General features: G+C 42.4%; 2 protein-coding genes across 7 annotated transcripts in view; one reads left to right on the top strand and one right to left on the bottom strand.

The window, feature by feature from the left end:
* RGS20 (regulator of G protein signaling 20) overlaps positions 1-4868 on the top strand; it is an 84962-nt gene extending 80094 nt beyond the window's left edge. For all 6 annotated transcript variants that reach the window (XM_040487790.1, XM_040487791.1, XM_040487792.1 and 3 more), the window contains 2 exons: positions 351-585; positions 3859-4868. In XM_040487790.1, coding sequence (XP_040343724.1) covers positions 351-585; positions 3859-4047 — 424 coding nt within the window. In that variant the 3' untranslated portion in view covers positions 4048-4868. The remainder of the gene's footprint in view (positions 1-350; positions 586-3858) is intronic.
* A 4762-nt stretch (positions 4869-9630) lies between these two features.
* Positions 9631-13604, bottom strand: part of TCEA1 (transcription elongation factor A1) — a 47383-nt gene continuing 43409 nt past the window's right edge. Inside the window, exons 9-10 of the mRNA XM_040487796.1 lie at positions 12811-12882; positions 9631-11210 (exon numbers count right to left, since the gene is read on the bottom strand). Coding sequence (XP_040343730.1) covers positions 11202-11210; positions 12811-12882 — 81 coding nt within the window. The 3' untranslated portion in view covers positions 9631-11201. The remainder of the gene's footprint in view (positions 11211-12810; positions 12883-13604) is intronic.

Genomic DNA, 13604 nt, shown 5'->3' with positions numbered 1-13604 from the left:
CTGCCTTAGTCCTGTCGCGGGGGACTGGAGAGTTCTGGTCAGCTGCTTCCAGGATTTTTCTTCACTGTTAACAATTTTAAAGCTTTGCCGGGACTCCTGTAGGTGCCAACGCACGCGTTCTCAGCAGCGATCCTAGCGACTGGTTTCCCGGCAGTTCGGCAGTGGCCATGCCCTCCGGCGAGAACAACTTCACACGCACGTGTTTTTGCCAGGAAATGGGAACAGCTCGCGCGCTCTTCCTAGGCGCCCATTTCCATTCTCGGTTGGGGAAAAGGTGCGTTTCTGGTGACGAATTGCGAAGACCAGTAACCGCGGTCCCCCTGGCCCTTCTCTTTCTGTCTCCACCAAAGCCCAAGCCCCACTCTGGAAGAAGTCAGCGCCTGGGCTCAGTCGTTCGACAAGGTAATGCTTACCCCGGCGGGAAGGAATGCCTTCCGGGAGTTCCTCCGAACAGAATTCAGTGAAGAAAATATGCTTTTCTGGATGGCGTGTGAGGAGCTGAAAAAGGAAGCTAATAAGACCGTTATCGAAGAGAAAGCAAGGACAATCTACGAAGACTACATTTCCATTCTTTCTCCGAAAGAGGTACGTACCCTACTCCAGAGGTTTCCTCCCAGGAGGCCGTTGGTCAAATGAACCCCCTCAGGGTCTGGTCACCTGACACGGTTACAGTTACTCCAGAATAGAGAACACACTGCACCCAGACTCGTGGCATTCGGGTGCCTTTGACTGTGGTCTCACAAGCGGGCTCTGAGTGCCCCCGAAACGCTGTGCCTTTTTCTGGGAAAAAAAGCATTCATGACTTTCCTCAGATTCTCCAGGAGGGGGAGTCTGTGCATTTTATTGTAAACACCGCTTAAAACTATTCTACCCTGTAAGCATTTCTTTAAAGAAAAGTATCCCCTTACTCTGAGCAAAATCTTTTTCACAGGTATTTTTATTTTAATAGAAATAGCATCACTGATAGGATACGGAAGCCGCGTAGGTTTTCCCTAGGGGGTCCTTTCCTTATAGCAGAGAAATCAGATGAGTGAAATCAATCAAGTTTCCATCCCCCGTTTTTGTTCCTCCAAAGCTAAAATCTAGGGGGTCAGGTTGATCTCAAAACCTAGTATCTTGTAGCTCTAATTGTAAAATCACCCATTCTTTCCTCCTACGTGCCCCTAAGAATATCAAGTCAATAAACCAGGGCCTCTCCTGTCAAGGAGCTCGGTCAAGGGGGCAGACAGACATGGAGTCCCTGGTGTGCCACATGGGCCGGCGGAGTGAGCCATCAACGGGGGGGTGGGCCAGGAATGAGGCACAGGAACTAGGAGATGCCATGGACGAACTAAGGATGTGAAAAGGAAATGACCAGAAACACAACGGGATGAAGACATCCCAGAGGACGGGACTCGATGTGCCAAGGGTAAAAGCATGCAGTCCCGTGAACTGTGAGAACGTCAGTAGTTTGGCACCCTGACCGTGACACGTCTCCCAAACCACTAGGGCTGCTGGTAGACAGCAGGAAGAGAGTTCAGGAAAGGGGGCGGTCTAAGAGCATCGAAGCGTTTGGGGGCCATGCTGAGGTTTTCTGACGGTCATCTTGGGAAGCCCTCGGATGTTAGCCTGGCAACATCGTCGAATTTGGATTTTCAAAAGACCAGTGTAGCTGCACAGTGGATTAGGAGGAGACGAGAGGCGGGGGAAGCTACCAGACTGATTACTGCAGACAGGACACGATGAGCCATAGTGGGGTCAGCTGGAGGGAAACCAGAGAGGCGGGCTTTCATTTGAGGTGAATCCCAGCGTCTGGACGATTCCCACATGTCTGGGCGGGCTGGACGGCGGCGTAGTTCATGGAAACTGGGCAGACAGGACGGGGATCATGCCTGGGAGAAAGACAGTGGGGCTCCACTTTGCTTAAGTTTGTGTTTTTACATTGGAGCTACTCCGCTGACAGACGTATGAATGTAGAGTTCAGAAAAGTCATTTCCAGTTTGGGTTAACAAAAGCAAGAGAATTTTCGTCCTTCAATATATGGCTTCTACACATTCTTATTTAGTCATGATTTTGCTTCCTTTTTTTGAGATGCGATTTGTCATCACTGACTTTTAAAGCATCAAAGAACCGAAACACTTGTTAGCAAACGTGTGAAGCAAAAAAGGATATGAAAAGGTGACCCTTTCTTCCCCAAAGTAGGCATCTATTACTTGAAATATAACAGCATCGACATTTTTGAGAGCTTAGATTTTGGGGTCAGATGCACTTGGGTTTGAACCCTGGTTCTCTCGTTTAGTGGCTCCGTAACCTTCGGTATATTTCCGCACCTCTCTGGGCGTCTGTTTCCTCATCTGTACAAAGGGGACATCACCATGTCCCTGTTCGTTTGGGAGGATTACACGGGAGGACAGGTGCAGAGCCCCAACACAGCACCTGGCAGAGTCGTCACACCCTGGGTGGCCCCTTCACGAAGCAACCGCCTGTGTCCGTTCCGTCATCCCGAGCGGACGCTCCCAGAGACCTTCTTCGTGCGGAGGCCGCAGAGAACGAAGTAATTCCGTGTGCCGCATCTGTGTGTGAGCTAGAATGTCCCCAGTGGTTTCCGTAGTACTTCGGTTTAATTCTCCAACAAGAGCAGATGATCTCTTCTTCCTTCCAGCCAGTGATATGTATCAAGCCCCTCCTTCGGCAGGAGCCGTGCCCCTGGGCCCCCCGGGCCTGACACTCGGGAAGCTTCTGCGAGAGGACTGCCTCGTGCTGAGGGCTGCCGCAGGAATAAGCTTGGGGGCCAGGGGCCAGTAAAGGTTCTTCACGCAGCAGGGAAGATGTGTGCGTTCAGTTCTGCAGCCTGGGGAAAGTCTGAGCCCAGCGGCTTGCTCTGGTCTGGGAGACAGCCTTCTCTAGGACGAGGCAGACATCAGAGAAGGAGCCGACATCTCCTAAGGACTTCCTGAATTCCACGCACTTTAAATAAATTCTCATTAAATCCCCCCACCCCCCAGCTACCGTCATCATCATCCCCTTTGTGGAGGAGTTCGCTAGGGCACGGTTTACTTTGCCTAAGCCCCCAAACTAAGCGGTGGCATAGCTGGGGTTTAAACACAGGCCCTGTGCGCTTTTAACCCTCGCACAGGGCTCTGAGTTAGCTTCCATACGGCAGCCGGCCCGGACATTCCTGGAAATCTGTGACTGTGTTCTTAGCTGGCTACAGCCTGGGACCTCCAGGTTTTAGCCCTAATGGTGTTAAGAAATTAGCAAGGGATAAGTTTGTGCATGCTTTTTTCTTCCAAGGACATTGTACATTTTAAAGAAGGAAAACGGGGGTATCTGGATGGCGCAGTTGGTTGAACATCTGACTCTTGATCTCATAGTGTGTGGGTTCGAGCCCCACGTGGGGCTCTGTGCTGATGGCACAGCCTTCTTGGATTCTGTCTTTCCTTCTCTCTTCCCCTCCCCATCTTATGCGTGTGCTCTCTCTCTCTCTCTCTCCTTCAAAATAAATGAACTCAAAATAATTTAATAAATAATAAATAAATAAATAAGGAAGACAAGGTTGGGGTTTTCTGAAGCATCGCGATCCCCACTAGCATTACTTGTGAGAAATACACATCGTCACGCCTTCCCCACACCTACCGAATCAGCCACTCTGCAGGTGGGGCCCCGCAATCTGTTTAACAAGTGGCTTCTGATGCCGCTGAAGGTAGAGAACCCCTGTTCACTATGTGTTCCGTTTCTCTTTCAGCAATTTAGATTTTCGGATAACTTTGTTTGGTTTGGGATTTAAAAAAAAAAAAAAAAAAAAAAGCCACGGGAGTTTGGGATGGGTCTCCGGAGAGAAACAGATCTAACACAACTCTTACTTGTTTCGATTGGCAGGTCAGCTTGGACTCCCGCGTAAGAGAAGTCATCAACAGGAACATGGGAGAGCCCTCCCAACACATATTCGATGACGCCCAACTTCAGATCTACACCTTAATGCACAGAGACTCGTATCCCCGGTTCATGAACTCTGCCCTCTATAAAGATTTGCTTCAGTCCTTATCGGAGAAATCAGTCGAAGCATAGGATGTTATCAAATGTATTTATTATTAATAAAATAGTAAAAGAACTCATGGACTATGTCTAGTACAGGGAACTTAGAGACAGTAGTATCTTCTTGCTAGAGTCATCCGCGGGCTATTTTAATAACAGATGCTTCCTTCTACAGAAGGCTATGTATTCAGAATGTCAGTTGCAGCCACCGTTAGTGACACTTTTGGAAAACGACGGGTACGGCCGCCTTAGAAAAAGATAGTATGTTTACATTCACAGTAACAGTCGCATGTCGCGAATGGCGAAGGATATACTAGAAGACTATACTGCCTGGGGCATGTACGTCCACTGGAGCAAACAGGACTGCTTTCGTTTTGTCTGAGTTCAGTATCTGATGACTTTCCTCCCAAAGAAAAGGCATTCAAGTGTTTCTTAGCTACTCCTTCCTTCCGTCGGGCTGTCTTGAATGTTTTGCTTATCAGTGCCATTATCAGACCCCAGTTCCCATCTGACCAAGATGTGTCACCACTACTCATAAGGACGGTATGGCGCTCTCAGAAGACGCGTATGCAGATACATATAGGTGCATGTGTATCTATACCAGTTAATGTAAGGAACTGTGCTCTTAGGTGGGTCGGTCTCCTGTTCCGTAAGGGAAGTAGTGTTTAGAAAATTTTTGTTGACAAGTCACTGTTTTATCATCGCAATCTGCCAGCCTAAAGAATGGACTTTTAACTCACAGCTTAGTCGCGTTCGTAACAAAACTTTCAAATAAGCATATTTCCGTTTTTATTATTCGAAGAAATATGGGCATTTTCACTCTAAAAAAATAAAGCACAAGAGTTTTATCTCTTTTTTTTTCACATGTCGGTATTTGGGAACGTCCGATTAAATAAGAAGGGTTACATGTGAGGTTTAGGCTCTGGCTTACTACTTTCCTTACTAATCTGTAGGGGTCCCCCGGGTCTTCTACCCCTTTCTCATTGTTTCAATTACTGCCAACATGCTCATGGCTCCCAAATTAGGACCCGGTGTAGATTTCCTCCAGCACGTCACAATCAGCTGCCGGCCGGACACCTCCCCTCGTATATCCCAGAGGAGTGAAACTCATCCAGATTCTGACTTCTCATCCCACTGGCCCCCCACCTCCAAGCCCCTCCCCAATCACCCAGCCAGTCACCTACGCTCCTATCCGGGTGCTAACTTTTCCCTGCTTTCTCCTCGCAAACACAATCGCCAAGCCCGGCTCATCTTTACTCAATATTTCTCGTGTGTCTCTTCTTCCTTCTTCCCATCCCCTTGATCTCACACCTGCCATCATCATTGCCAAGAGCCCCCTAACTGGTCTCCCTGCCCCAATCTCAGCCTTTCAAATCCACCTTCCAAAATGCCACATGTTTCTTACACGCAAATCTGCCCAACATCCTCCCTCTACTCCTTAGAATCTTTAGGAACTCCGGATTGCCCAGAGTACAAATACCAAATTCTCATTACAGCGTACAAGCAAGGGCCTCTATAGTCGGGCTACGGCTCCCTAGCCAACCCCACACAGGTTTAGATCCTAGAATATATGCTTATAGACAAGGCACTTCTTACCTTCATAACCACTCATACCGTTCATACTCTCTGCTACCCGCACCCCTCTCTACAACGCCACCCTTCAGTCAGCTAACTCCAGTCATTCCTTTAAGATTTACCCACACACGACTGACTCCAAGAAGCCTTACCTGACCTCCTGATTCATACTTCCATTGTGCTGGGTGCCATTCTTTAGGATTCCAGGATTTTCCTATATGGATACTTACCTGAGTTTACAAATTATGATTACCAATCTGTCCCATTAGACCGAAAGCTCCAGTGGCATTGGAAATAAACCTTATCGCTCATTATATATATAATCTAGGAACAGTATTTGATAAATGTTTGTAGAACTGGAGAGTTATACCATGAAAACAGAATTTCCCATAATTAAGAAAAAACAAACATTCCATTCCAAATTTGTTTCACAATGTGTCACATCTCAGAAAGAGATCATCACAGCCCATGTGGCTATGGAACTCACGACTACTACCTACTAATCCAGTGAGTAAATGGGTAGTGACATCTATGTATACGAAAGAATCCGGAAGCCACTCCGAAAGTATCCTTCAAATTCAATGCAATTCCAAGGTTTTTGAATATTCTTAAGTAAACTTTGAAGAGTTTGTTGGGGTGGATGGCGCTCCATTTGGAAAAAACTGATAAATAAATAAAAATTCCGGGACGGTTTAAAGATAAGAGCTTTTTAAAAAAAGAACATTATAGGGGCGCCTGGGTGGCTCAGTCGGTTAAGCGTCTGACTTCGGCTCAGGTCGTGATCTCACGGTTTGTGAGTTCAAGCCCCGCGTCGGGCTCTGTGCTGACAGCTCGGAGCCCGGAGCCTGCTTCGGGTTCTGTGTCTCCCTCTCTCTCTGCCCCTCCCCTGCTCACGCTCTGTCTCTTTCTATCAATAATAAATAAACGTTAACAAATTATTTAAAAAGATTAAAAACGATGGTCATAAAGACAAAAAGATTAAACCGAATTCAAAGTCATATTCAAACGAGAGGATGGTGGTTACTATTTCCCCTCTAGATTTGCCAAAACCAAAGGTTTGCTAGGATCCACTATTAGCAAACGTGTCAGGAAATGGGCCTTTCTATCCTGTTGACAGGTAGGTAAACTAGTTTGACTTTTTGGAAAGCAATCTGGAAATATCTATCATTCTGAATATACATATCCATTAGCTGAGAAGTTAAACTTTAAACCTGTGAGATCATGACCTGAGCTGAGATCAAGGGTCGGACACTTAACCCACTGAGCCACCCAGGCGCCCAAAAAACTTTTGTTCAGTTGCTTGTTAGAGAAATGCAGATCAAACTGGCTAAAACACAAAGGAAATTGAATGGCTTCCCTGAGGAGAAGTCCAGGGTAGTTCCTGCTTCCCCGGGATTGGATCCAGACACACAGTGTTCTCCACACCGTCTCTCCATCTCAACTCCCCTCGGTTTCATCACACAGAGACCCTGTGCATATCGTAGGCAAAATGGCAGAGCGAAGCCCTAGGCGCAGTTCCTGCCCGTTTAGCTATCCCAGTAGAAAGTGTTTCTCTCATCTTTCAGACAGCAGGCTCAGGGAAGGAGTGTGGAATGGAGGGGAACACTGCGGCCGACCCCCAGGGTCACACGGAAGGAAGAAGGCTAAGTGGCTCGGACAAGATGTTTGGGCACTAGTGCCAAAAAGACGACAGGGGTAGCTAGGGCATTCCATTCCAGGCCTCTCACGGTTCCTGCTTTTTTATTTTACATCAGCTATACCTTCAAATGGATTATAAAAATGATTTGGATATATGCCGTAAACCACGTTTAAGGGTTTAAAAAAAAAAAAGGAACCTTTTTATTTCAAAGTAGCTCAGTTCTCCAATTTTGGAAACGCTTGGGCTGATTTAACTGACCATACGGCAGATCACATATCAAATGTTGCTATCTTTGTAGCCAAGGCCATTAAAGGAAAAAGTAATAATACTAATTGGCTGTCTTTTTATAGCACCCAGGGAGAGGAATCAGAGCAAGTCATTTGAGGTAGTCACCTGTGCTTTCATTTTCCATCCACCAGTTGGGTAAACAAGTACAGAGTACACAAGTCAATTTGAAAAAAGCTGGTTTCCATTAATGATAAAACTGTTGCATCACTTTGCAGGATTAAGGTACCAAAAGAGAACTCCCAAGACTCTGACTCATTACATTTCTTCCTTTAAAGTTGGGAGTCTAGGGGCGCCTGGGTGGCTGTCGGTTGGGCATCCGACTTCGGTTCAGGTCATGATCTTACAGCACAGCTCGTGAGTTCGACCCCCGCGTCGGGCTCTGTGCTGACAGCTTGGAGCCTGGAGCCTGCTTCAGATTCTGTGTCTCCCTCTCTCTGCCCCTAACCCACTTGCATTCTGTGTCTGTCTCTCTCAAAACTAAACATTAAAAAAAAAAAAAAAAATTAAAGCTGGGAGTCTAGGGGTGCCTGGGTGGCTCAGTCGGTTAAGCATCTGACTTCGGCTCAGGTCACGATCTTGCGGTTCACCGTCAGGCTCACTGCCTTCAGCAGAGCTGGCTTCAGATCCTCAGTCTCCCTCTCTCTGCCCCTCGCCCACTTGCTCTCGCAATCAATCAGTCAGTCGGTCGGGAGTCCAAAACACTGCCAACCGGTGGTTATCTAACCAGCTTCCACGGGTCCTCAACATGTGGAACATACTTTACATCTCAGCTCCTATGTGGTCAAGAACAAATGGAATACACAAATATAACCAAGAAAAACTATCACATGAGCATCTACTATGTGACAAGTATTCTAGGTGTTAAAGATACAGCAGGGAACAAGTGTCTCATAGAAGCTTTCTTCATAAGTCACAGCTGTTGGTTATCTAGGACAGCCACATGAGATTTTTCCAATACACAGCTCTTACTACTTTTGACTGACTTCAACTGACTTCACCTTTCTCCAACATAATGTTTCCATTATTACCTAGGAACTTGTCAACCAGTAACTGTGTTCTTTTTTTTTAATGTTTACTTATTTATTTTTGACAGAGAAGGCAAAGGGCAGGGACAGAAGGGAGACCCGGATTTTGAAGCAGGCTCCAGGCTCCGAGCTGTTGGCACAGAGCCCGACTATTCACTGTGAAGCAGCATCTTCGATGTTGGTACTTTTCTTAGTTTTGAAACTGACAAAAATATGTGGATTTTTATGCCAGTGATTATTCACATCACAGTTCCCAGTGGGATATCTCTTCTTAAAGGGCTAATTTTCTACAGCTAAATGAGTGTGTGTGGGGAGGGGGGGATGGTACGGAAGGAGGAGAGTTAAGATTAAAACTCTTTAAAGCCCAACATTTTTAACTGTAGTTTTTATTTTGAGAAGTAAATTCAAACCCTCAATTTAAACTTTGACCTCTAAGGACGATCACTGTGCACCTATAAGAATTCAAAGTATAGTCTGTTATTTCTTTTGCTATCTTAGTACTTTAAACTTATTTTCCCATTTTTAAGATATAAACGGATTTCGATGTTTGGGTGTACATAAATGTTTCAGAACTTTTGCCATGGCTTAGCAATACTGGGTAACCAATGCTTATAATCACCTCTGAGCAAGAAAACCAAGGTGGTTATTTTCTGCCTTCCTAGGATGGTTCTTCATTAATTCCTACCACATAGGTCTAATTTAACTCTTATGTGTATTCATTTAACACAATTACTTTGTCCTGGAAATAAATATTATTGAGTATTACCTGTGATAACATTTCCTTCCTATGGCTTCACAACTGGCTAGTATTTTTCACTAGTCTCGGTCTCTCAGATCACGCTAAGTGCACACACGGCCTATGCTTGCAGGCTCTACTTGGAACCAATCCTGCCTCCCTCCCCAGGAATCCAGGAAAAGAGAAGAGAAAAGCATGCTCTGTACTACAGCTCAACACTAGTTTTCACTTAAAACTGGGCAGGCATCACTTAATTAAAACCATCCTTTAAAAACACTTTAGGAATCGGGAGAGAAATTTTGAAACCAAAGGTAGAGCAAGTGTCCATGTCTAAATAAAATGACAAAATGTGATACATGTTTAATAACAAGAAACTTTATTGGATTACAAATTTAAAAATGGATCACTTAATTTAAAAGTGGTACTATTTTAGTTTTATTCTTCCAAAAATGCACTTTATTTTTCAAGTGATAAAGGTTAATCTGAGAACTGACAAAGTAGAGATAGGACAGTACCAGTGGGTCAATGCTCACACATGGGGCCCCAACATGGACCTTTAATGTTGTCTTCTGTGTTACATCAAATTGATTTGCATTTAAAAAGTGGGAAAAGGGAGCAAAGGGGAGTGCAAAGCATATACTGAAGTCTTTCTACAGGAGTCTGATAGAATATCGATTTAGCATGATAAAAATGGGGGCTTTGTAAAAGTGGCCTCTCAGATGTGCTAGAGCAAGTGTACCCTAAGGAATCTACGTGGAAATCATTTTTGCTTATTCCTAACAAAACAAACGGTACGCACTTAAAAAAAATTTAATTCTAAGATCTGTACTGTAAAACCAGTTGCATTACAGCCCATATATTCAGTTTGTTGAACAACCTCATTCATTGTGTGACAGAAAAAGAGTCGAAAAATTGGACTCAGGACAAAAGTATTTTCTATCAACCTCCATATGGAAAGACCACAGCTTTAATGATTTATATATATAGTCCTTAAACTTAATCCTTGGTCAGTAAAGATTTCCAAATCAAAATCAAGTCATAAACTGTTTACAGTAACTAGACTGCACTAAAACACTAACATTTTCTTCCCAGGTATGTCTTCCTATGAGGGGAAAATGGTCAGAAGATTTCATTCTTTGCCTTTGCTGGGATTTTTGAAAAACCTACTCAACTAAAACAGTGTTCCGCAAAACCAAAATACACTACAAAGTCAAACAGGTAAATAAACAACAAAACCAAACTGATTTCAACAAAGTCAAGTCATGTTTCCAAAAGTAAAATCTATGAAGAACAAGTCATAAACATGTACAAGAAATTACAAGAAAGGATTATCACGGTTAGTTACAAATGCAAAATAATATCTAACTATCCCAGACTTGTGAACATAATAATTAAGTTCAATCTCATAGGCTAGTTCAAATATTATGTACAATTTAGATAAGCTGGTCAAGTATTATCTGAATACACACACATCTGATAAGCTTATATTACCTCTTCTTCTCCTTTGCTATTTGCAGGTATGTGCCAATATGGGGAAAAAACGCAATTTCCATTTATGTATTAACTGAGAAGAATAACTTCTACAGTGTATGTTTTGGACTGTAAAAAAGTTAAGGTACGTTTTCCTTTTAAAAGGAAAAAAAAAGGTAAAAATAAACTGCCAAAAGTTTAATATCAACTTACTACCAAAATGAAAAAAAAAAAATGTTTTGAAACAGATACCATATAATTATTATGTGGTCTCCCTAATGATCTGATACTACAGAAGGCATTTAAGGAAGGAATGCTATGTCAAAAACCAAGACTAACCCAAGGGATGTATGTTACTTTAAAAATCTGATTTGCAGGAAAACTAGATGGCCTAGTTTTAAAGCTAATTAGAAAATCCATTTAATGGTCCAGGCATTTTGCCATTTCTTCCAACTCAACAGAACTGCCAAAAAAAAAGAGAGAAGTATTTCATGAGACCCTTAAATACAGACAATGGAGTGTATACCCCACCCCCATTTAACACAGTATACACCTTACACTGCTGAAGAAAGAGGCATTTTTGAAAAAGATGCTGTATTTCTCAGACATGAATAGTCACCTATCCTATGTGTTTGACTTTTCCAACTTAGAATCAGTAGGAATATATAACTGAAGAAATAGTATAAAATATTTTTTATTAAGTGCCCTTCTTAATGTTTTTAGGTTAAAAGAAATAATTCCAAAACAAAAGTTCATTTCAAACTTACACTTCTAGAGTAAGCCACCCTATCTATGCATCACCGTTCTACACTAAATTGAACTCTCCTAAAATCCAGCAGGTACTATGTCACAGCTATGTTGCACGCAGCCTGTATTCAAAACAAACTGCAATGTGCACAGTAATAGTAACCATCATCATCATCATCCATTATGCAAAGTAAACCGAAGAGCTATCTGGAAAAGCCAGACTTGCTCAACAGGACTGAAAATAATGAATGTCCCTCTCTTCAACCAATGTAAAAACTTCAACCCCTAAAATAATGTCTAGGGCCCAAATCCTATACCATATTTGTGGAGAATACTCCCACCTGTCTACTTTTAATTCACCTCTGATTTTCAGGAAATGCTTTAACTTACGGGAATAATTTAAGCATTAGAGCAAAAGGTCTAAAGCTAAGTATAGCTTTAAAAAAAAAAAAGCATCAAACAAGCTTTCTCAAAAACTAATAAATACAACCAGCATTTTTGGAATACCAACAATTATCAGGCACTTTAAATATATTATCTGTACTCTTCACCACAGCCTATGATGTAGATATTACTTACACTTAACAGGACGTAAAACTACAATACACTAAAAAGACAAGCAACAAAGGACTTCAAAACTTGTTTAGCTCCAAAGACTATACTCCTACCAGGTGAGCTCTCCAACCAAACAAACTGAACATCCTTATCTCTATTTGGTCTCAGAAGTGATGTGTAAATCTTCCCTCACGTTTAAATTACATTTCTGTGGCTCACAAAAATCACTCAAGAAGGGATCACTTAAACATAAGCTTGCCCATGTGGGGCTAATTCAGGAGTATGTAGGTGATAAGAAGGCTCAGTGAAAAGCCTACCAAAACCATGGCAGTGCTCATCTGTTAATTCTTAAAATAAACACTAAAACCATCGGGCAAATGGATTTCAACAAGGTAAAGTAATCTTCCCAGAATCACAAATCCATGAGGACAGGTAATACTCATGTACAGATTTTCTGGAAGTACAACAGTGGAAGCAACTGAATGAATATAGTATACACAGGACTATGACACAGTAATTGCACATTTAAGATTCAATCCTGTTATTCCTGCACCAAAACAATATTTAGGCAGGAAAATTAACATTCTTAATTTCTAAGAGTATAGTATAGTATATTCCTTTACAAATAGTTCGTCATTGACTTGCATAACACTGAACAGCATGAGCGTATATATATATCTAGATAGCTAGGTAGTCTAATAAAACGATGTGAAGAAATCTATTATAAATGGGTAAAATATGAATATAAGAAAGTGCCATACCTTCCATCGATTTCCACATTCATTGCAGACAACAAATGTTGTCATTGGTTCATCAGCACTACGAGTTTGTACCTACAGCAAAATCAAGCGAAAAATATTACTTTTTACAATACTGTAAGAAGTCCAATCTCAATAAGAACATTCTATATTAGGAGATACAATAACCACAATAGTACCACAATAAAATGTTTGAGAGCCTGAAACAAGTTCAGGTAAGCGAAATAAATGCCAAAAGGACACATATTTCAAAACTTCCATTTTTCTAAATCATTCCATATTTGTCTTTTCATGTTTAATTTCTCCCAGATAAGTGGAAATCATCTAAGTCACACATTATATTTTTCATAAATCCGAATATAGAAAAATTTCATCATCACTTAAAAGATACATCAGTTTTCTCTTATAAATTAGCAGAGATGTAAAAATTATAAATGTCTCATTCTAAAAAATATAAACTGCCACCACCTTTCTAAAAGTGAGGCAGCAACAAGGTAAGAGCCTTAAATATCCACTCTCTATGACCTAAGAACTTGGTATCTGACCTAAGATAGTAACTAGAAACACAAATAAAGACTTGTGTACAGATCAACATCACTAATCATTAGGGAAATACAAATTAAAACCACAAGGATACATCACTTTATGTCACTTCAGCCATTTAGAATGGCTAATATCAAAAAGACTGGGGTGCCTGGGTGGCTCACTCAGTTGAGCATCTGACTTCGGCTCAGGTCATGATCTCATCAGTTGAGGAGTTCGAGCCCTGTGTCTGGCTCTGTGCTGACAGCTCAGAG

This window comes from Herpailurus yagouaroundi, unplaced genomic scaffold (genome assembly GCF_014898765.1).
Source record: "Herpailurus yagouaroundi ecotype Mexico unplaced genomic scaffold, PumYag 165, whole genome shotgun sequence".
NCBI lineage: Eukaryota > Metazoa > Chordata > Mammalia > Carnivora > Felidae > Herpailurus > Herpailurus yagouaroundi.
The sequence above is the reverse complement of the archived record's forward strand: the minus strand, read 5'-3'. Positions and strand labels throughout refer to the sequence as shown.